This window comes from Passer domesticus, chromosome 25 (genome assembly GCF_036417665.1).
Source record: "Passer domesticus isolate bPasDom1 chromosome 25, bPasDom1.hap1, whole genome shotgun sequence".
Lineage (NCBI taxonomy): Eukaryota > Metazoa > Chordata > Aves > Passeriformes > Passeridae > Passer > Passer domesticus.
This window is the reverse complement of record NC_087498.1, coordinates 6,525,572-6,550,304: the sequence shown is the minus strand read 5'-3', so window position 1 is coordinate 6,550,304 and position 24,733 is coordinate 6,525,572. Positions and strand designations below refer to the sequence as shown.

General features: G+C 44.3%; 1 protein-coding gene across 1 annotated transcript; it reads right to left on the bottom strand.

The window, feature by feature from the left end:
- Positions 1 to 765: 765 nt before the first annotated feature.
- On the bottom strand, positions 766 to 23,329 carry LRIG2 (leucine rich repeats and immunoglobulin like domains 2). The gene is made up of 18 exons (XM_064399409.1): positions 23,053 to 23,329; positions 19,461 to 19,532; positions 18,898 to 18,972; positions 18,272 to 18,406; positions 17,614 to 17,757; positions 17,343 to 17,486; positions 16,431 to 16,574; positions 16,054 to 16,197; positions 13,832 to 13,912; positions 12,930 to 13,001; positions 12,722 to 12,790; positions 11,111 to 11,274; positions 9,545 to 9,865; positions 8,201 to 8,482; positions 6,506 to 6,955; positions 5,849 to 5,998; positions 4,686 to 4,967; positions 766 to 3,796 (listed from the first exon to the last, which is right to left on the bottom strand). Exons 1-18 carry the CDS (start codon positions 23,298 to 23,300, stop codon positions 3,588 to 3,590), a joined length of 3,186 nt encoding a protein of 1,061 aa, XP_064255479.1. The 5' UTR covers positions 23,301 to 23,329; the 3' UTR covers positions 766 to 3,587.
- Between the last annotated feature and the right edge of the window lie 1,404 nt (positions 23,330 to 24,733).

Sequence of the window (24,733 nt, the reverse complement as noted above, 5' to 3'; positions counted from 1 at the left end):
TTGTGCAAAGTCCTTCTCCAGAATAAACACGGAGGTCAGTGTGTCCAGGGTGGGGGGAAGAAGGCACATGCAGCTCTTGGGAGCCCTTTCCCTGGGTGTAAACATCTCTGTCAGCAGCAGCAGGGCATGAAGCAGCTGCAGGAGCTCAAGTTAACCTGGGAAAACCTAGACGGTGCTGAGATCTGGGAACAGGTACAAGAGTGAAGATCACAGGACAGCACAGGAGAACAAAGGTGATTAATTATCACATGAACCAGCAGAAGGCAGCGGGAGAGAGAGGGAGTTATTCAAAGGAATAAAAAGTTCATGCTGGTTTTCAGGAGGGATTGGGCTAGTAGCATCTCCTGCAGCTGGCATATGGGAGATGCTCCCACCAACTTGTGCTAACAGTTCATTGCTGGAAAGAAAATCTCCTTTTCAGAGGATCCAAAGTGCAGGAGGGCAACACTGGAAAAGCAAGAGAAAAGTGTGGGGAGCACAGAGATCTGCAAGGCTCCTGGCCCAGAGTTAACACTACCAGGGAAGAACCACCTTTCCCCTGTTTTCCAAAAAGGGTACAGGTACTTTGTGCAGGAAAACTGAAATGAGAATCACAGATTCAGAGAATGGTTGAAATGGAAACACCCTCTGGAGATCACCTTGTCCAAATCTCAGAGTCTCAGGACCTTGTCCAGTTGGCAAAGTTTACTCTTTTTCCCCCTACGAAAATTAAATAATAGGACAAAATAGAATTACTCAATTTGCAAACTGAGTTACACTGAATGGTCAATGTATACAGCATTTTATTGTTTGGACATATGTTACAATGGACAAACATATATTACATATGCTATACAAAATATACATTCTGCTGTGAAAAAAATATAAATAGACAATAGGAAATAGCAAGAGGGAACACAAGCAGCTTTGCTCTTGCTGCTTCTGACCCCACTCACTTCCTGTACCGGTAGTGCTTTGGCATTGATTGAGGCAATTGCTTGTTTTTACTGAAAAAAGAAAGGCCACTCTGTCCCTCTGCAAAGGGGAAAAAAAGACACGCACGATTTTCTCCTCCAGGTCTACCAAAGAAGTTTTACCACAGTGCAGCAAAGCATCACCTACTTACAAGCATCAGCTATTTACAACCAGCTTATGGATTTTAAATGCTCATGGAAGGATGCAAATGTCTTAATTCAGGATTCAGCTTTTATAGGCCACTCTCTCACAGAAATCAGAGCAGCTTTAGCTGCACTCTCTGACAGCCAGCATAGTCCTGGTGCAGACAGCAGTGATTTTACAGCCCTGGCCCAGGACAAGCAGGTCTCACCTACCTAAAGGTGAGGAATTCTCTTGCTCCAGAGAGTTGCACCCCAAGTACTCTCAGGGTCTGGACAATGCCAGCTGCACTGTGACAGATCTGTGTGAGCTCAGCTCCCACGAAGCAAGAGAGGAATGAAAGAATTAGGAACAAGCATTTGCCAAATGGCGATGAGAGCAGCAGCAGGGATGCAGTTTTCCCACTGCTGGGAATCACAGATGCCAGCAGCACTTTGTCCCAGTATCCTGAGTGACTACTGGCTGAGAGAGCAGCCCAAAATGACAAGGTTTTGCTGCTGCTGTAGTTTCATGGCGTGACCTTTTTCATCTGGACTTAAACTGATTTAAAGTGCCTAGTCCCTGCAGCAGGGATCACTTTGGATTCAGAATAAGCACTGTGCCTTAAATGCTGTCTGGGAAGGAAAAGTCTGGAGGAAATAAAACCAGAAAGAAATGAACTGATAATAATTTAAAAAAAAAAAAAAAATCACCTGTCAGAATCCCAAAATTTACAGCCTATGTTTCTCTCTATTTTACCCAAAGGTCAAGGACAATTGCATCCCCTTCCCACTAAAGCTGCTGTCTACCAAAGCAGCCATGCTGGCTTTGAGAGTATGGGAAGAGGCCTTAAAATATTTACTCATTTGCAACAATTTGACTATTATTCCTGTCCAAAGAGCCATGAGAAAAGCACCATTAGTCCCAGTGTTTCCCCACTCATGTACTCAAATACTTCACCACAGTCTAAATTCTGCTGTGATCCTGCACAACTAGACCTGACAATTGAGTTGCAAACCTTTCAGTCCAGGAATAGATCAATGGGAATTCTCACATACCTACAAATGAGCTGGGCCAAAAAGGGGTTTCTGTCTTTATAAAAATATCACACAGATGGTTTTACTTGGGTACAAATCCTACAGCTCCAAAGCAGGCAGCAGTGACCAGGAAGGAAGCAGCTCACTCTAAAGGTGTGACCACAGAGCACAATGTATCCGCTGAAAACCCATCCCTGAGGAGTCTTTTAACACCTTCTACAAAAAGGGGCATTTTCCCCCTAAAAGAACAACTTCCCAGGAAAACTTTATAATGTCATTGTTCTTCCTCATTTTCTCAGGCACATCTCACTGAAACTATGGAGTCTGAGCTTCCTCTGTGTCAGCAAAATTTTTCAGTAGTGAGGGGTTCCCTGCATTGTATCATTTCTCACCTGTCAAATATTTAAACATTTTGACCACACTAAGATTTAAGGGAACTATTAGTTCAACAATGTAGCCTGATATTTTACAACAGAAAAGGATCAGTGTTTTAAACTCCATATGCCTTTGGCTATGCAGAAGAAATAAGTATTCATCAAGTGCTCTCTCAATTTACCTCGTGCTTTTCATCACCGCATTCTTTTTAAAAGTTCACTTAACTGTCAGCTAGGAAACACATGGAGACCTTCTCAGCAGATACAATACAAAGGGGTTTTTATAGATAAAAGCTTAGATAAACCTTGAAATTCTGCTACTATCATGAAATGGATCAGCTTGCAGCCAGGTCAGCCAGGCACACAGTTGTAGGCAACAATGAAATTCATCAATATCACAGTTCTACCACATATCTGTAAGTAAATGCACTTTTCAAACAGACAGCTCTATTCCCTCACAAACAAGCTTTCAGTCCCCCCAAGCTCCCCCTATGGCTTGATATGCAGCTGTCGAGACTAACAGTATGATACACACTTTGGCATAATAAAAAATAATTTACATTACAGTCAACACATTTATATGCTCAGTGTATACAAAATATTTATAAATGTGAGTTTATTTACAACTAGAGTCCATTATTCATAGAAGAAAACAAGCCCCAAATTTAGACTGGCAACAGACACCTGCCAACAGTCTAAGGAAGGAAAAGCTGGCCAAGAGTTTTACACTTTCCGGGGGAATTCCATGAGGAGGCCCTGATGGTTTGTTTCCAAGCAGACAAAGCACTGTGAAATAGCTACACACGTTCTTGAGAGCTTTCCAAAACGTGCACCACCACAAAAGACTGCTTCCAGCATCACACAATCCATGTTTTAATGCTATTTTTGTAGATGGCACTAATATTCCATGTGTTCCCTGGTGCATATTCCCATTTCCAATGGAAAAATTGCAGAAAAAAGGGCATGTGCCATCTCCTCCAAGAGAGTCTGACTCTTTAGTACTTGCAGATACATACACAAGCATCTTTGGCCTTGGGGTTAGTACTGAGGTAGTAAATACAGTCAGTCAATGTGGATTTGCTTTCAAGGCTGTGTGAGTGTTTTATGTGGTTTCAGTGTGGTCACGAATGTGGCGTGTCCTGTTAAAATCAAAGCTCTCCTCCCGCAGCCTGCGGCAGGGCCTGGGTGATGCCTGCTCCCGGTCGCTCCGCAGCGGCTGCGGGGCCTCGTGGGCCAGTGGATGGTGCAGGAACTGCGGGTGGGAGCAAGCCAGGTCTTTGCTGCCTCCCCACAGAGGAACCTGGAAGGGCTCTGAGGGAGAAAAATTAGAAGATGTACAGAAGCAAGTTCATAAAATTAAGGAATATCCTAAGTTGGAAGGGACCCTCAAGGGTCATCGAGTCCAACTCCTGGCCCTGCACAGACACCCCAACAAATTCCACCCTGTGCATCAAGAGCACTGTCCTAACACTCTTTGGGCTCTGGCAGCCTTGGTGCCATGACCATTCCCTGGGGAGCCTGGGCACTGCCCAGCCACCCACTGGAGGAGGGACCTTTTCCTGATACCCAACCCAAACCACCCCTGACACAGCTCCAGCTGTTCCCTCAGGTGCTGTCACTGCTCACAAAGAGCAGAGATCAATCTTTAAAAGATTTGAGCTCTGTGACTTGGCAATTACAATCCTTCTGAGCTGATTTTCTTTGGTTTTGAGAGTGTATTTTACTAGATGCTCTCCTTTTCCAGCTATCTCTTACAGTAACCAGGAGCACACAGAGCTTCAGTGTCAATTTTTAAAAAGGTGATCTGGAACAAAGTCAACATAAAAATAACTAATTTAGGGAGTTTTTTGAACTTCAGGCCAGCTCAAACAGAAAGGCTATTTGAATTTCATACATGAAGCTCCAACTTTTGGTTAATACATGTCCTTGTAGTATAAGCAAAGGCTCACATTCCACAAACTTAAACCTGCAAATTAAGAAATTCTATCTTTTTGACATCATCTTCTTCAATCTCAGGTACTGGATATAAGCTGTTGCTTGCTGATGCAACATGGGCATTTGGAGAATAAGTGGTTAATAAATGTGAGTTATTCCACAAACTACTGGCACTTGAAGCTGTGTGTCAATAGTGAAGGGCAGCATAATGAAAGCCAAAGTTATCAGGGAATACAAAGCAACAAAAGGAAAAGTGGACACTCACCAATAATCTGCTGGGAAGAGATTTTCTTATCAGTTTTTTTGTCATGGTTGGTAAGGAAGACAGGCACATCTCTGTCTGCTAAGAGATTACCCAGAGCACTGGTTTCACTCTGGGTGCATGCTGTGTACGTTTCCTTGGGTATTTGCACCATGAGATTTGGGAGTGTTTGGTCCAGGGGGTCCTCCTCGGTGATGAAGGCATAGGGACAGTACTCTCGGGTCCGGGAGTAGATGTTGGCATTGTCATAACAATCTGAGCAGATCACTAATGGTGCTGCACCACCTAATGAACACAATGGAAAAATAAAATACTCTCAAAAAGGATGAGGATGCCAGATTTCCGTAGGCTTTATGTCCTGGTATGATCATTTATTACAAAAGCACAGATTGAAGGGTCTTTTTACACTTAAAGTAGTAACAGAGTACTCTGCTTGAGAGATCACATGAGAAACCCCCCCATTCCCATCATCCAAATCCTCCACAGCAGTCCCCTTCTGAAGCTGGCATGGGGAACCACAGACATGTTCCCCTATTTCATGGGCAAAAAAGTTCAGCACAGATCCAGCCAGCTTGGGTGAAACAGCCTAGGGATTAAACCAGGATACCTGCCCACATCCATCTTGGACCTGGCTTGCCCCTGCCCGCCCATACACATCAGAGCTGCTGATAAACCAGTCACTTAGATGAGCTGCTTCTCAACTCCTTCCTGATACAGACTCTAGTGCAGTGGGACTGCACTGGAGGGATCATGGACAGTAGTGAAAAACTTACACTGAGGATCAATTTTCAAGCCAGCCTATGTAATGAGTAATGAGTCCTCAGCATTTTGATGTCAAAGAAAGCATCTCTGTAAGCTCAATGACACAAACATCCAGAAAATTGTCCAAACAAGGTAGGAAAATAGTGCAGACCCCTTAGTTGCAACAAGCCAACCAATCTTAAAACAAACCAACCAACCAGACAGCCAATTTTCTACCAAGGATAGGAGTCACAGCTAGTCATCTTCCAGTCAAAATCTATTTCCACCTCTTCTGCCTGGGCTCTTGTGATGCCAAAGGAAAGAAATAGGATAAAGATCTATTCTTGACACTTAAGCTGTGAGGATGAGACTGTGCATTGGCCTCCTGATGAGGCACTGGCAACACACCTGAGGCCTTTGCTTACCATCTGTGCCTTTGTGCATGTAGCTGCCAGCTGGAGGCATCAGCTGCTGATGGCTCCCTGCCTCCAAGTTACTGTAGCCTTCCTGAGGCTCAGACAGAGTTCCTTGGGAGGACAGGTAGCTGGGAATGTCAGCAGGTAGGTTCATCTCCTCTGCAAGGCAGAATTAACATTGGCAACATTAAACAGTGTGAAGATTTCAAGATATTACCAGCACTATTCCCCACATTAACAAGAACATCCAGAATTTCAACTTGCATGTAACTATCTTTTTTCTACCTCAGTAATTATACATCCAGACAGCCCATTCAAAGCTGACAGGGCCAGAAAGAAACTTTACACCTATTATTCCAGGCCCTGAAAACATTTCTAAGTTTATTATATATATTATTTATTATATATAGATATATTATTTATATATCTACTTCCAAACTTTACTGTTTTCCCTCAATGTAGGGCAAACCTAGTGTATAAGTATTAGAATTAGCACACTTCTGGTATTTAAAAGAACTTCTAAAATTGAGGAATTTGAGCAAAACCCTGAAGGGATTTTAGAAGGAAATCTTCAGTTCTTTAATCTTATCCATTTGTAACGAATCCATAAATTTCAAGCGTTTTGGACTAAAAACAAGACCAGAGACTGCTGATTTGACACTTAACCTGTGTTAGTGATGCTGTAGTCTTCATTCTTTCTCCTCATGTGATAGATGACGATAACCCACACCAAGGATGTTCCCACCACACAACACACAACCACAATAATCACAATCCCTACTGTTGTCCAGCCATCATCTTCATGGACAATGGCACTCTGGGAAGAATCACAGTTGGGGGATGCCAGGACATTTAGGTAAATATGGCCACGCTCAGTGCCCAGGGTGTTGGACATGATGCACGTGTACTTCCCAGCATCCTCCAGCCCTGCATCCACTATGATGAGGAGCTGATTAGCTGCAGCGAAGAAATGCCGCTCGGTGACTGTCAAGGGACCATCGTCCTTGGTCCAGTTGAGGCGAGGGGCAGGACTGCCACCAGCTATGCACTGCAGCACAGCAGTTTCACCTCGGGTCACTGTCCTGTCCTCCAGGGGCCTCATGAAGGAAGGAGTTTCTGGGACAAAAAGAGAAATTGTAAGATAACTTCAAAGAATCATGGGATCTAATCTATAATGGTTTGGGTTGGAAGGGACCTCAAAGATCATCCTGTCCCATCCCGTGCCATAGAGAGGGACACCTTCCACTAGACCAAGTAGCTCCAAGCCCCATCCAAGCATCTCAAGCACTTCCAGGGCTGGGGCAGCTGCAGTTGCTTTGGGAAATCCGTGCCAGTCCAATTCTACATTTGGCCATAATGTTAAGTGCCAGTGTCTTCAAAAAATGCTGCACTCTGGAAGAAACTGACCTTCCATTATTACCCAGCATAGTTCACAGAATGGGTCAGCTTGGAAGGGACCATAGTGGGTCATCTGGTCCTACCTCCCTGCTCAAGCAGGGTTATCCCAGAGTACACAGGACAGGATTGCATCCAGATGGTTCTGGAACGTCTCCAGTGAGGGAGACTCCACTCTGGGCAGCCTGTTCCTGCACAGTAAAGAAGTTCTTCCTCACATTCATGCAGAGCTTGCTGTACATCAGTTTCTGCCCATGGCCTCTTGTCCCATTGCTGAGCACCACCAAGCACAGCCAGGCCCATGCTCTGACCCATCCCTGAAGACATGGACACACATTGATGAGGGCTCCTCTCAGACATCTTGTCTCAAGGTTGAACAAGTCCAGTTCCATAAGCCTTTCACAGAATCATGAAATCATTTAGTTTGGAAAAGGCCTCTAAGATTATCAAGTCCAGCCATTCACCATTTCCTTGTAAGAGTGATGCTCCAGTCCCTTCATCATTTCCATAACCTCTGCTGGACTTGCACCAGGGACTCTGCATCCCTCTTGTCCTGAGGAGCTCAGAACTGGACACAGCACTCCAGATGTGCCTCGCTAGGGCTGAGCAAAGGGGCAGGATCACCTCCCTGACCTACTGGCAGTGCTCTTTCTCATGCACCCCAAGATCCCACTGGTGGTCTTCATGGCAGGTTTGTTAGTTGTAACAAAATTTGCTATAAGGCAACACAAATTACTTGCCTGATCCACACTGCCCTCAGCTCCCTGCAAAGATCATGCTAACTCCAACTCCACTGGCAGCTCTGCAACTCAGCTTCTAAAGCTTCCCTGTGTAATCATCACAAAGTGCTGCTCTTCGTATTTTAACTTCATTCTCCACCATTTCAACTTGCTAGTTATAGCTAAGCTACACTTCCACTGCAGCAGTGCACGGATCCTTCAGCCAGCACAGGCCAATCACACTCACCCAGCACAGTCAGGGTAGCATTGGCTGAGAGTCCCCCTGCGATGTTCTGGGCCATGCAGCTGTAGATCCCCATGTCTTCCATCTTCACATTTGCAATAAAGAACACATCATCCTCAGGCATGACATGCATCCTCCTCTCTCTTGCAGCAGGGAAGTCTGTGCCACCATCTTTCTGCCAGGAGATCTGTGGCGGGGGGTGGCCCTCAGCAGCACACTCCAGCCGGGCCATTGCCCCGGTGCGGATAGTGAGATCCATGGGAGTTTTCAGGAAAGAAGGGAGCTCTGCATCAAAGGGGACATCGAGTCAGCATTTTCATTATCAGGTAAAATGCAGCAAAAGCTCCAGAGCAGAGAGGAAATTTGAAAACATATGTGAAACACTCCGTAAGAGAGAGCAACAGATTCTTCTGAAGAACTGCACAAATTTTCAGTGGTTATTTCTAGGAGCCTTTCTCGCAAAATTTAAATACAGTATCTACAGTATTCATAGAATCACAGAATGCTTTGGGTTAAGACAATATATGTCCAAGGGCAAGGACACCTTCCACTTCCCCAGCTTGCTCCAACCCCTGTCCAGCCTGGCCTTGAACACTTAGAGGGATGGAGCAGCCACAGCTTCTCTGGGCAACCTGTGCCACAGCCTTGCCAGCCTTGCAGGGAGAAATTTTTTCCTAATATCCAATGCAAACATACTCTATTTCAGTTTAAAGCCATTAAGTTCCCCATAGATGATGTGAAGATGATGATTTCTCATGTGAAGAATCAAGGGAAAAGTCTTTGCCACATTTTTCTTTTCTGCTAACAGGGAAGGTAAGCTTCCATCTCATCACTTCTGCTCTGAGGTACTGTGAGGACCAGTGGTCTGCTGACTGATATGAACATCATCTTCTTACCTCCCCTTCCCTCAAAATAAACAGAATTATGATGACTAAAAATAAAAAAAAAACCTTCACTTTTGACTTTTCAGAGTTTTTACCACTTATTGTCTGATGAGTCTTCCCCAGTTTTACAAACATGTGGGAAAGGTGCTGAGTTCTGAGGAAACAGTAGAGGGAGCTTTTAGTTTAAAGAATTCCACCTCCAACTAATGAGATGAACAACTAATTGTGTTCTAACAAAGCACGGGAGATAAACTGCCACTTTCAAAAAGTGAACAGAGGCTTTTCATCCACAAAAAAAAAAAATCACTTCTTTGCAGCTTTATAAAATTATGTGTGATACATCTAAATCCCACTGATATTTGCAAGAGTATTTTGGGCCAGCTTTAGTGAAAAACAGACTAGTAGCTACTTAAATGGAGTTTCAGATTCAGAGTGTTTCTCCTTTTTTACCATTATCACTTACCATTGACAGTCAGCTTGGCTTTGTTGGAATAATTGGAGCCAAAGTGATTGGTGACAATGCACTGGTATTTGCCTTCATCAGTGAAATTCACATTGAAGAGATGCAGGACAGTGGTGTATTCCAGCACCTCCCCACTTTGCTGCTGGTACCTGGCAAAGCTCTCAACGTCAGCATCGTAGAGGACCTCACTGTCTTTGCGCCAGGCCGTGGCCATGGGAGAGTCACTGCTGCTCACAGCAGTGCACATCAGGGTCACATTTGTGCCTCGCAGGGCCACCGTGGTCTCTGGGTGGACTCTGATCTGTGGTTTAGGGAAATTATCTGAAAAGAAAAGCACCAAGATTAGCTACTTTCCTCTTGAATTAATATTGCAAGAAAACTCACTCAAAAGACAATGCAAGCAAAACCAAAACTTTGGGAACAGATGTTTGAGGGGCACAAATTCAGCTGTTTTGAGCTGGAAATCAAGCTGTGAAGGAGGCAGAGGAATCAGCATTGAAAACAATCAGTGTGGAAGTGTAATGCCGAGCAGCCCTGCCTTTTGTCCAACTGTCTGAAACTTGCTATATTTAGATCACACTCAAAAATCCTGCTCAGCTGAAGAACCAGGCCACTTTATGAAGGACTGAGACTTACTTTCAGATAGTTTAAATACCCTGAAGAGCCTTGAAGTTCTACAAGCACAAAGCATAACAAGTTGGAACTTCACTAATTCATCCCACTCGATGAATCTGATTTCCATATCCATAAATTTAGCAAAGACACTCTCATAGACACATGCAGAGCTCTGTCAGGTGCCACCGTGGTTGTACTGGAGTGGACAAGTGGGTGTGTGCACCTACATGGTTGTTACTGTAGCCTTTGCCACCAAAGCAATGAAAGAATTGCACATACACAAATAACTGTTATAAAATTGCTCACCAGGAAAAGAAAACATCAGGCCTGCCACAGGCTTCACACAGACTCTGGGCAAAGAGTTTGAGACCACCATAAACATCACAGTTATGGAGCACCAGGAAATGTGCCAGAGCCTGAACTACTCTAATTCTTGCCCAGAGCTGCAGCTGTCCCATTCCTGGAAGAGCTTATGGCCAGGTTGGGCAGGGCTTGGAGCAACCTGTTCTCATGGAAGGTGGCCCTGTCTATGGCAGGGGTTGGAACTGGATGATCTCTAAGGTCCCTTCCAACCCAAACTATTTTATGATTCTGCCATATTCTGCTGGTATGGGCAAGAAGCAGGAAGAAAGTGTCAAACAGACCGTACAAAGCTAAAGGTAGTCATAAGCAAGGAGAACAAAAGCATAATCCCTTCTTACTAGTAAGCTAAATAAAAAACAATGCCCAACAGCACTACTCCTTCAGGTTAACTCCAGTGCCCAAACACCAAAAAACAGAGTGAAGAGATGCAGAATTAAACCCCAAACTCACAGCAGACTCAGGGATGTACATGGGCCCACATGGGCACCACGGCCAGGACCAAGTACCTCACCAGCAACTACAGCTTGATTTCAGCTACAAGACTTGTGTTACTGTGCTTCTGTATCAAAAGTCACTAAAAATACAAACCACAAACAAAGTCATCAGGGTCCACACTGAGAAGGCTTTGTCCTGCCAGCCACTCAGGGTGAGCACAGCTGACACTGACAGTCTGCAGCAAATGGCTCTCACTGAGCCACTGGGGCAGCCATTTCAGCTGGCAATCACAAAGCAAACTGCTGGTGTTCAGCACTCTGCAGAAACAGGGCAAAACAAAAGGGTGAGTGAAGTTTATTTCACATGCTGTGATTTCACACAGCAAAGCAACTTAAAGCATACACATACAGACACATCAGATTTACACTATTATTTTATACCTATGGGTATTTATCATAAAATCTTGGGTATTTATGCTCGAATCAGTCCCTCTGTGTCAGCATTAAAACCTAACATTTCATTTTAATCCTGGAGAATATAAACTCTGAGTTTCAACTTCTAAAAAAACAATCCCAAAATCACTAAACCTGTCTTTACCATTATCTCATCCCTCTTTAAAGCAATTAAAAGAACATAGCATTGCAGCACAGCTCCATGTTTCAAACTAAACACAACTGCCATTATGAAATTAGCAGAAGCCTCAATTCTCATTTTAATGCCAGCTGATAAATATTTAAGGCCAAAAGTGATTTGTTTCATACAGATACCAACTGCAGCTTGTTTTCTCTGCTCCACAGAAAACAATGATGGGTCTCTTCTTCCCCACCATCTGCTTTCAAAGTTTCCTAAGCATTATTACTCATTCGCTGGAGTGCCAGACCACCTCTGAACTGACTTCAAGACATGGGGGGCTGAGTTTTGTTTGCCATACTCCAAGTATGAGTTTGACTGACTTGAGACAGTCATTTAACAAGAAGTGATCTGTCCTAAGATGCAGCCAGTCATAGGAGAAAAGAGGCACCAAACAAGCCAGGATTCCATCCTGCTCTTTGCCTGCACATATGAATGACTCATCACTTTTAAAATACATCAGAGAAGGCAGCTTTAACACCTGAAATTCTCCTCACAGCAGCAGACCTTACAGACTAAGTCCATCTGGCCAAGGTTAACTAATGGAGTAACAGTTTTAGACCACATTACAACAGTCAGAGACTTTATCTCACAGAAAATACTGCATTACAGTAGTATTAGTCTTAGGTGTGAAGGTCATTTCACATTATATTACTTCAGACGTCTGAAGACCACAGGAGACCCTATCAGCTTAAACATCTGCTGAGCACATAAAAAATCTTGTCTAGCTGTGAATTGTAAAGCCTTTCCCTAGCCCCCAAAATAGGAAGAAAAACACAGAAAAAACACAAGGATTTGCTAATCCTCGAGAGATTCCTGATGAATTCTTTGTTTTGTTCACTGCCTACAGACAGCACTGAGCTTGCTGCAAAATCATAGGATAGGAAAAGCTTAATGGTTCAGTACTGCAAGAAAAAGTTAACTCCTCCTAATTGCAACTAAGGAAATGCAGCTGAAGATTTTATCAAGCATTAAATCAAAATATTCTGCTACCAACTTTACCAGCATTGCTGCAAATATTTCATGATGAAAGCAGACACACGTCAGACAACTTCAAACAACCCTACAATGGCTGAAGAATTCTTTCCAAGGTAGGGCTTGTAAAGAATCTCTAAATAATTGTTATGAACTTACAGCTCCTTCAGCTGAGCATGGGCAAAGGCATTTTCTTGGACGGACATTATTGCATTGTTGCTTAAATCTCTGTAAGTTAAGCAAAGAGAACAATGAGGAGTCAGTGTGATTTCATACGCTGCCTTCAGTTAAATACTCGAAAATCTCTCAGAGAACACAAGACTGAAGTTGACAAATAATTAGGAGTTCTACAAATTAAAATACTTACAGATGTTCAAGTCCCTCGAGACCAGAGAATGCTTTTTTGGTAATTGACTTAATCTGGTTTCCTTGCAAGATTCTGAAAGTAAAGGCCCAGAAACCAGTCTGAATGTCAATATGAGTTCACAAACAAGACCCAAAAGAAATATCCTGATGCTTAACTATAATTTTTTTTTCTAATTCTAGCTGAGATACAGAACTAAATACTATTCTTTTCAGCTTAAAGGCTCAACTAATTTTCCCAAGAACAGCGCTTCTTTTCTATTTTCAACTTAGAGGTTTGGGTTAGAAATGTGTCAGAAGATAACTTAAGTCAAGAGGATGAAACAGCAATAACTAGAACTTGGGAATAAAGCAATAAGTTTCTACTATCAACCTGCTACCACCACACAACTTCCTGGACTGCACCCGCACATCAGGCTATTTGTTATAAACAACATTTGTAACTACATGGGATGGAGAGTCCTATAAAACATGTGGCACTGGATGAAAAGTGCACAGTCTAAGTATCACGAAGTTTGTTAATGCAATAGTGTTTCAAATTTGCTCAAAAATACTTTGTATTTTGCAGTTGTTCTTTTGATAAGTAGTAACTTTTACCCAAACCAAAGAAGCAAAAAAAAGTTACACCATCACACAGAGGGAGTGAGGTATTCAATAATAAATGCAGTCAAATATTTATGCTTAATCTCGTCAAATTGGTGCTGTAAGGAAATGCAGTGCTACATGGATCTGGTGCTCCTGAACAAGGAACCCAGGACTACATCAAGTGGTTGTTACACACAAGTGGAAACACTGCGAGAAAGTCAATGACATGAGGCAGAAAGCCTGACAATTACTTAATATTTTGCACTCTCCCTCTCTGCATGCTTGGGAAGTGCTGTTGTTCCCCTAATTTGTAATACATACAGTTTATCCAGCCTGCTGAGTCCCACAAAAGCTTCATTTGCATCTTCTATGGCCCAGGAGATCTCATTGTTCCGCAAGTCCCTGCAGGAGAAGACATTTCTCAGAAAGAAGACTTGGAACATCATTATGACCAGGGCTAGTGGTGAGCTAGGGAAGGCAGGCCAGGTATGGGGCTCTGGCACATCTGGAAAGTCTCAAATCTTTTACCAAACTAAACTTGTCAGGAGATGAATTTCTGACTTCAGAGAAGCAAAAGGGAAAACTTCATGATAAGTGCTGCAGTAAGCACCACAAACAAATTCTGCAGCACAACTTCTTGATGTGGCATTTAAGGAAAGCCCCGGTCTGACCAGCACTCTTCATGTGATGGATTATTTGCCAGGAGCTGGGAGAGGCTCCTGAAGCAAGCTGGGTCATGTAAGGGAGTTAACCAATACACCAGCAGCATTAATCTTCACAAGTAACAGGCTTATACCAGTATTAGCATATTAAGCAATTACACCCAGGCTACAGTGTAGGCCTGCCAGGCACACCTCGGTGGCTTTTCAAAATGAAGTTGATATTCTGCTCACAAATCTTGTTATTAGCTAATGGTATTTCTGACTGACCTCAGCATAGCACTTCAGCCCCTCATGGAGAAGAGAGGTCCGAACAGCAAAAGCAATAGAGCAATACAGTTTGGAGAGGATTAAAAGCTCTTCAGAAAGAAGATTAAATAAATGCACTTGCATTTTTAGCCTGAATGGCATGGACTGTGCCAAAAGCATCTGTTTTGATACCACTATGCACAGAGAAGAGTGTATTTAAAGGAAATCACGCTAATAAAAAATAGTCCACCCTGTGTCTTACCTGATATTCTACGCAACAGCTAGATGAAGCTTCCAAATGAGCCAACTGACACAAATCTAGCTGCATACACAGGCAACTGTATATATCACTCATATAAACACCTCTTTCCCTGTATTAATGAGGGAAAAGTGATCTACTTTCCCAGTATGCGAGACTGTAAACTGTGCAGAACACCATTGTGGAAGAGACTGGGATCAACCTCCAGGATACCATCAGTGATAACACAGTTTTCTTGTTTTTCTTACTTTGAAATATAGAGGTCTTGTTAAAACCACACACAGAAATATGTACACCAGCTGTAGCACCAAACAACCAGCACACAAACAACAATGGAACTAAAACCACATGGTATCTCTTGTTTTTTGAGGTATTTTTACACTCCACTACTCAGACCACTCAGCAAAATGAGTGAGCAGCCCCAAAGAAAAACCCTCATTGTGTGAGAGAGGAATTGGCTCCTCATGCCTGGCTGGGCACTAATGCTTGGAGCCTTGTTAATCACCACTGCTCTCTACCCTGCACATTCCAGTCCCAAGGCAAAGGGCCAGGCCCTCACTGTTGACACCCCTGAGAGCCCAGGACAACCTACTAATTAATCTGCTCTTGTTCTTTTTCATGCTAGTCTAAATCTAAGAAATTAGGTTTAATTATTTCATTAAAAGGTTGTATTAAGGTTAACAGAGTATGACTGCTTACATGAATCTCTCTGGTGAATTTGCTTATTTAAGCATTTACTTAATGAAGTGACAGAGGGGTTAGAAATTTTCACTCCTTTCTCAAGTACTGACTTTTAGGACAATTGCAACTGTTCAAATCTACTTGGGACAGGACTGGGTCTCTTCAGAACTATCCAAGATCTGCCAGAAAAGGTTCTGGCAAGCACAAAGCTGTGCCTTCAACAGCAAGAAGAAACTCTACATCCCCTGTTATGTTTGTGAGGTCAGCACATGAGCAAGATGGGCTAAACCACATCTTCTACAACACAAAAGGGCTCAGTCCTTGGTTTCTGAGGTTCCAAACCTAAGGAAACCCTCTAGAACAAAGAGCTCCAGGCTATTTGCTCCACAACTGGATACACAAGGTACCAACACCTCTCAGAAGCCGTAGGACACACATCTTAGCACTTAAGGTCACCAAGTCATTGTTTCTTACTACCTCTACAACTAAGTGGTTGGCTTGTTTTAGCTGGGCTGGAATTCTGTCATCTTGGCAAGCCAAAAGATTATCAGCTCTACCACACCTGCAGGCAAGACAGCATCAGCAATGACCTCAGGCTCCCACAATGCAATATCCATTGTCTCTACTTACAAAAGCTCCACTTAAACTAAAATTGCATTAAACTGAAACTTCTGTTTGAAGTTTTCTGTACTTACAAGGTTTGAAGATTTGTCAGACCTCTAAAGACACCATCAGCAATGTGATTAATGCGATTGTCACCCAGGTTTAGCTTCTCCAATAAATCAAGTCCCACAAAGGCAGATTCCTTGAGGCGAGTGAGCTGATTGTATGACAAGTCTCTGAAAACATTCAACAAACATTTTAAAGGCAAGCAGGGGGATTAATTATTAAGATACTATCTGACTTGATTAACTATTGTGTTCTAATTTCTCTAACAGAATACTTATAATTAAAATACATCATTACCATGGGCCTAGCAAGGAAATTGAGTACTTCCTTTAGTAATTCATTCTTGCCAATCAATAATTGTAACATTTCAAAAATCCCCAATGAATAGCAGCCCAGGACTTACAGCTCAGCAAGTCTTTGGCAGAATTCCCATGCATCTGGGCTGATCCTGGTGATGGCATTCTGGCTAACATAGAGTTGTTGCAATGTCCGCAGCCCATACAGCCAGCCCTTGTTTACTTCTGTTAAGTTATTATGTTCCAGTTCTCTAATGAATTAGACAGAAAAAACATTTGCCAAACAGATAATCAATGAAACACCTACTTACAAAATTTCACCTTGTGGATCTCAAATTATTTACTAACTTTAACTTAGACAACACAAAATGCATGATTCTTTCAATCCTGTTGAATTTTAAAAAATGACCTGAAGTATATGCAGAACTGAGTAACCAAACACCAGCTTCAGGGATCGAGTGGCAGAAACAAAACTATAATCTCTATTCTCAAAAATATTTTTTTAAAAAGAAGTCTTTTGCTAACATTGCATCATACATCCTTGTGTTCACACTGTCAAAGTCATAGAGGAAAGAACAACCCCATGTTATGGTGACTGCAAATGAAAACCAGCAAAAAGCAACTACAGAGGCAAACACTCTTGATCACCATGTATGAGGAAGCTGGAAAGAGGACCAATATAAAGGAATCACAAGACTGGTTTGTGTTGGAAGGGACCTCAAAGATCTTCCAATTCCAACTCCCTGCCATGGGCAGGGACACTTTCCACTAGACCAGGTTGCTCTATTCAACTTATTCAGCCCTATTCTACCTGGCCTTGAACACCTCCAGGAATGGGGAAGCGTATCTTACCACTTCTGAAGTAACCAGATATGCAATAAAAATAATGGGGAAATACTCTTTTCCTATGATTTCATCAATATCTCAGCACAGCTTTGATGTAAGGGAAACGATACAGGACACAACTCCCCAGATCCATTTTCTTTATGCTAAAAAATTCCACAACCAGGCATACTCACAATTCCTCTATATTACCCAGGCCAAAGAATGCTCCATCCATTAGTCTGCTAATCCCATTGCGCTGCATTTTCAAGGATTTTAAGGATTCCAATCCTTGGAATGTAAGACTTTCCACTATTTTAATCCGGTTCCTTTTCAGTTCCCTTTCATAAAGATGACAGTCAAATATTAAGACACCTTGCAACAAGCATCACTGCGTGAAAGTCAAGAACATGCTGAGATTAACAGCCCAGCTGTAAATGTTTGGATGATTTCAAGACTGTTACTTACAGAAATTGCACATGAGGCAATCTGAAGATCTTTGGTGGAATCACACTAATCCTATTTCTGTTCAGTTTTATCACCATTAGTGAGCTAGATAAGTTATCAAGGCAACCTGCTTCTAGAGTAGTTATTCTGTTGTTACTCAGATTCCTAAGGAAGAAAGAAAGAAGGAAAGAGGACTTTCAGAACACAAAGAATTTGATAAACAGAATGGCACAAGCACCTCAGAGCAACCACTGATTAACAGAACCCAAGACCCTTGTGAAGTCACATGGGAAATCCAAATCACCAAGCTAAATTCTTTTTCCTAAAGGAATTGGTGGAGGAGCTGATTTTTACTGCATTTCCATGTTTTAATAAGCAGTGGTTAACACAATGCTCACAGTGATCTACTCAAACAGGGCGGAAATTATTCCCTGTCCCTGATGGCTTATGTACCTGCACTCTGACAACAGCAACTGCTGTTATCCGTGTTATTTGGGAAAATACAATACAGATTGGTATGAAAACTATTTTATTTCAAGGACATCTGTAGCTCCATTAAGCACTGCTACCAGTTCAAAGCTGTGTAAGGATGCCAGCTTCAGGACACTAATTATGAGTAAATGAGGTCTCCAACATTTAGAGGCAGGAATCCCAGAGACAGCAGATCACTCATACTTACAGGTACTTCAGCTGCATTCGTGGAAAGGAAGAGGCTTTAATTTCTGAGATAAGATTAGAACTAAGATCTAGATTTTCCAATGAAACGTAGACCTGGAGTTGCTCAGCATTTATTTCTGGAATGGTATTGTGCACCCTGAAAAAGATCAGCAGTAAATATGATTATCACAACACCTCACCCTTCTGGATGCACAGCTGCAACAGCAACAGGATTCTGTATATCAACAGCAGTAGTGAGCTTCATGAATGGGACATGCACAACTTGCTTCCAAAAGTGTTAATTCCTAAAGCAATACTGCAAATCCAAGAGCTATTTGCCACCATGACATATGAACAGATTCAAATTCTGAGGCCTACAGATGAGCTGGTCCTTGTGGGAAGTTCCTGGACTGAATCCCGCCCCTTCAAAGCTCCCTACCTTGGTTGACTGCATTTTATCGGTAATTTAGGGTGATTTGATTGTCTAACTGATTTGTATTTCCTTAAAGAGTGCTTACATATTCCCTGATGCTCTTTACATGAGAAGTATTTCAAGAAAAAAGATGTTTTCCTACAATTTGATAGCAGAACTCTAACATGGTTCTCCCATTTGTTAAGCAAGAAAAAGGCAGATGAGCTATTACTTACAATGAGAGAAGAGTTATATTGGAAGTTGTTTCTCCAAAATATGGAATTTCACTTAGCTCATTGTAATTCATTTTCCTTAAATAGAGGGCAAAAAAAAAATTACTGACGCTTCAAAGAAGAAAAAAATCCTTCTGTACACAGCAGAAATAATTCATATCAATGCATTCAGAAGTTTTATTGTATTAACAATATTTAGTAGCTGACAAAAAAGATTCCCCAAGAGCTTAAATACTAATAATTCGAACAATTTGAACAGTGAAACAGGCTAGCTTTTCTTATTTTCCTTGATACTATTACTTCTCTTTCATTTAAAATCAGCTATAGCCAAAACAAATACTCCTCATTTCTCTTTAAAAATACTGGTCCTCTGATCTTTCATGGGAAAGATTTCTGCTCACAACACAACAATTTTATACATAAAATGTGCTGCCGCCATAATTTTTTAATTAACTTACACTGAATATTTCTGCAAGACAGACCAGGTATCTTGACATGCAATGAAATATTCTAATTAGAATTAGGTAGGATATCTTTAGACTTTATCCTCATAAAAAACAACTTACACTTCTTGGAGAGTATGGACAGACAAATCAATGCTCCAGTTGGATGATAATAAATTATTATGACTTAAATCCCTAGACAACAGAGAAAAAAGTTACTTAATTCCTGGAATAATAATAATAAAACCTCAGTAAACCCAAAACATATATACTTTATGCAATCTCAACTCTGAAACTGCATTTATGTATTTTATACTGTTGCTCCTTCACTAAAGAAAAGAGCTTGTTTTAGTGGCTATTCACAATTAAAAGTCTAAACAGTTCTGTTTCTCTGTTTTGAATAAAAAAACTTTGGTTAAAGCTTCTTGATAGGAAGATTGTACCTGACCAGAGAATTATGGCTTTAATCCAGAGCTTTATTAACAACACTTGTCTACTGCAAGAAGGAAAAACTTCGCAGGTACACGAGAGTAATTTCTTACAAAATGCCTGTTATTGAACTGCTTCCTGCAGCATGATCCCCATTTTCTCAGCTTTCCAAAGATGCTGACTAGCCAAGGCAGGCTTATTTTAAAGGACCAACATACACAAAATTCCCAAACAAGCTGGAGCGGAGAGAACCCTGAGGCTGGAATCTTACAGACAGATGCTTTAGCACCAGTTGGTTTTACCAGACTACAGTATAGTTATAGTTGTTAACTTTCACTCAGGTTCAGTGTAAAGATTCTGCTGAATTATTAAAATTCTGTGTGTCATGGCAAGTCAGGCAGTTGTTAATGTATTCTTTTAATTACACCAAGATGCAAATTATACAGATACAGCAGTGTGGGTTTGGAAACAATTTAAAAAAAAAAAAAAAAGAATCAAGAGAACCTGGAGAGGAGAATAACTGCAGCCAGTTGCAGAACTATTCTGCAGCTCTGCTTCCTCAGTACATGTGGTGATTAAGCCAGCCCTAAACACTAGCAAAAACACAAAAACAACCAGGCATGAGCTGCTCCTCAGCAGGCTTCCCACCTCAGGGGGCTGAATGCTCAAGACAGTCTCTCCAGCTGCCCACATTCCCCTAAACCCCTTTCAGCGCCAGCCTCTGGGCATCACAGGAGCCTGGCACAGACAGGTGGAGGGAGATATGATCCCAAACCCCAACAGCAGACTTTCCTGAATTTTTCAAACATGCAGGCACCCAGCCAGTGCTGGCAGTCCAATCCTGGAGCAGAGTTTAACCAGAGCAGGAAGTACTAAGCCATGCTGTTCCCAAAGAACCAGTGCACAGCAGACAGAGGAAGGAGACAACGGACATGGAAGATAATGCACTGCTCAAGGTGGGCAGATACTCCACTAATGAGCAAAACCAGGCCATGGGTTCTGCAGGCCAACTTGTGTGTCAGGCACAGCTAGCGGGCACCGACATAGATCTTGGAAGCAAGATTAATACACATAGAAAACTGAAACTTGATTTTTCTAAGGCTTTCAGGAAAACTATAATAGAATAATTATGTTAGCTGGGAAGGGAACCTACAACAACCTTCTAGTCCACCTGCCTGACTACTTCAGGACTGACCACAAGTTAAGATTATTCGGGACACTGAATTCCTCCAAATTCCTCCTAATCACTGACAGCCATGGGGCCTGGGTGATGAGGATGAGCTAACATCCAGCTATCCCCCCTGCCCCCCCCCCAAAGCCTACTGTCTAATTACTGAGTTAGAAATTAAGATTTTAATTCAGAAAGCACAGGGAAGTATTTTTCTATTATTACTCAGATTTGGACTACAACAAAGTTTTCATTACAATAAGTCCTCTTTCAAGAAGTTGAGTAGAGTTGATATTTATAGTGATTCTGACATTATTTATATCTACATTCTGTTACTGATGGTTTTATTTTTCAAACAGACCAACTGATCACAAAATACAGAATGAAATACATTGGCAGATTTTCTGTGTTTAGAGATCATTCACAGAGCTAAGACTCCTGCTATTCTGGAGAACCAGATGCCATTCCCTTGTTCTGGAAGAGCCAACACCAAAGAACCCACCCTTTACGCAGCCTTTGTAACTGGGAGGCCGAGGCTGTTCAGAATACAGAGCAAATATGCAAAATTTGTATTTTAGAGATTCATCTGGTATTGTATATAACATCATCTAAACATTCATTTTGAGCCTAAGTGGTACTCATCTCTTAAGTAAACAAAACAGAACACACATACCAAACCGATTATGGATCATGAAGAATGATCCTAATTCAGCCAAGCAGAGCATACTGTGGCACTGTAGAGGTGCTGATACAGAATGCAGGCAGCCAGTTGAGCTCACCCAAAAAATCTACTGTGAACAGAACTTACTGAGCTAATTAACTGATATCTGAACTATTTCTATTCATCGTCTCTCTGCTTACCAGGATATATAAACACACCTACCACTATGGGACTAGAGGCAGCGACCACCATCATTGTGCTTCTCTCTGCCCCCACACACAGGGCAGGCATTCCTTGCTCTAAAGAAACTAACGTTAAGGGGCAGACATACAAAAAAAATTCTCCTAAATCACTAACTTCACAATGCTTTTCATCACCTACCAGGTTAGCCACAAAACATATATAAATTCATAGGAAAAATGAAGTTAGTTGCCTGAGTCCTTCCATCATGAAAACCAAGTTCTGCTCTGCTGGCTTTATTAAAAACAAAGAGTGAAAATAAAACCAAGCTGCACACACACATACTGGAAGCACCACCTGCAAGTAATTTGACAAATAGGAAAAAGAAGAATTTTTAGTCCTCAGTGCCAGCTGAAATGGTATCACAGAACTAATAGAGAAAAGCACATGAGGGACTCGATCCTGTGAGAAAAATTAGGCTTTGATTAATTTTAAACAGCTGGTATACATTATAGCTCATTTAGATTCAGAACTGCTAGAGTAGTACTAGTGAAGAAAAAACATCACCCATGCTTCATGTGCCAAAATCCTGAAAGCCACAATAGAGGACAGACACAGAATGGATTGAGAGCAGCTCTAGGGAGGACTTGGGGATGTTGGAAGATGAGAAGCTCAACAGAAACGTGCATCTGCAGGCCAGAACACCCCTCTGAGCCCTGGGCTGATACCTGAGCACGAGCAGCAAAGGAGGGAGCGATTCTGCCCCTCCACCCCGCTCAGGTGAGACTCCAGAGACCTCAGGGCTGCCTCCCACCCTGGGGCATCACTGCCGGGGCCGCCCTGCCCGTGAGAACACCCCGCAGACAAAATCGCAGAATCAGTTAGGTTGGAAAACACCTCCAGGATCACTGAACCCAAGCTATGACCAAACAGCAACTCGTCAATCACACCATGGCACCGGTGCCACGTCCAGCCGCTCCTTGGACGCCGCCAGGGGATGGCACTCCACCACCTCCCTCAGTAGCCCCTTCCAACGCCCATCACCCTTCCTGTGAAGAAATTCCTCCCCTGGCACAGCTGAAGACTATGTCCTCTCGTCTTAGCGCTCGTTCCCTGGGAAGAGCGCCCGCACCCGCCTGCACCCTCCTGCCAGGGAGCGACCGAGCGAGACAAGGACGCCGAGCCCGAGCCCTGCCGGGCCTCCAGCCGGGGCCCGCCCCGCCAGGCCGAGACCCGGCACAGCCCGCCGCCCGCCCGGCCCCGCCGCGCTCACTCACAGCCCCGTGATGCCGGCGGGCAGCGGCGGAATCCTGCGCGGGCCCGGCCCGCTGGGCAGGCGCTGCCGGCTGCAGTCCAGCAGGCCGCGGCGGCACGAGCAGGGCGCGGCGCAGGGCTCGGCGGCGGCCGCCCGCGCACACAGCGCTGCCGCCGCTAGCAGCAGCAGCAGCGGCGGCAGCAGCAGCAGCGGGCGACCCCGCGGCGGAGGCCCGCGGGCGGCCCGCACGGCCGGCCCCGCGCCCCGCATCCCCCGGCCCGGCCCGGCCCGGCCGCCCCGCCCGGAGCCACCGCAGCGCGCATGCGGCGAGGGGCGGGGCTTGTGCCGGCCCCGCCCCTCGCTGCCTTCCGGCCTATTACGGCCCCGGGCTGGGCGGGGCCAGGCAGCGAGGCACCACCTCAGGCCCCGCCCAGCGCCCCCGACAGGGCCCTCGGGGCGGAGCGCGCAGGCGCGGGGACGGGGTGGGCGGTGCCACCACAAGCCCCTCCCAGCAGGGCTGCCGCCTCAGGCGCTGCTTCAGGTGTCGCCTCAGGGGCCGCCTCAGGTGTCGCCTCAGGTGTCGCCTCAGGTGCCGCCGGCGGTCGGAGCTCTCGGGCCTTCGCTCCATCCGCCTGCAGCGGCGGTTCCTGCCGTCTGAGTGCCGGTGTCTGCAGGGAGGGGCAGATCACCCTCTGCTGTCCGTTCCTAGCGGACCCACTCCGTCTCCTCACGAACTAGGTGCTGCCGCGAGGGTGTCACGCTCCCCCGGGGCTGTGGGTGCAGCGCGCCTGTGCTGAGGTGTCCCCTCGCAGGCACCTCACAGGTGTCCCCAAGGCTGTGCGGCTCCACTGGCACCATGGCCTGGGTCTGTGCTCCCACAGCCAGCCTGAGGGCAAACAGACCTGCAGGGCTTCACCTGGATCACACCAGCAGCGCCAGCGCCCGGCCTGGCTACCAGCACCTGGGCACAGACAAACCACTGGCCGTGTGCCCAGTACTGTGTGCCCCTTTCTTCCAGAGGCTGGTCGGTCACTGAACAGGCTCTCCAGGGAATGGTCATGGCTCCAAGGCTGCCAGAGCTCAAGGAGTGTTTGGACAATGCTCTCAGGCAGAGGGTGGGATTTTGGGGTGTCCTGTTCAGGGCTTGGAGTTGGACCCGATGATCCTTGTGAGTCCCTTCCAACTCAGGATATTCTTTATGACCTGTGCAAAAAGGGCTGAGCAAGGACAGGGAAGATGCCAGGTGGGAATCTGGCATCAGGGTGGGCACTGGCAGTGCTGCCCCCGGCTGCCACAGGCTCAGGAGAACTCAATTAGGAGAATCTGCTTAGACAAAATCCAGGGCCCAGCACAGGTCTCTCTCGAACAATAGTTCCCAGTGCAATTTGCATTTATAAGATTATCGCCATGGCAGCAGAAATTTGCATATTAATAGAAGCCAGTCTTAATTGCTGAGCTGCTCCTTTCATCTTGGAGCAGAAGGGAGCCTGCTGTGATTCACCAAGCTACAACTCCCACTGCTGGGGGCCCTGCCTCCTCAGGCAATTCCCTTAAAACTCTCCCTCCTGCTCCCTCTGCCAGTCCCAGTCCAGCACAGCTCCAAGATCTTCGCAGCTGTCCACAGTATCCATTTAGATGTGACATCCCTCTGAGGGTCCTCTGGGACGATGCCTCTGGAATCCGTCTGGGGCAGAGCTAGTGCT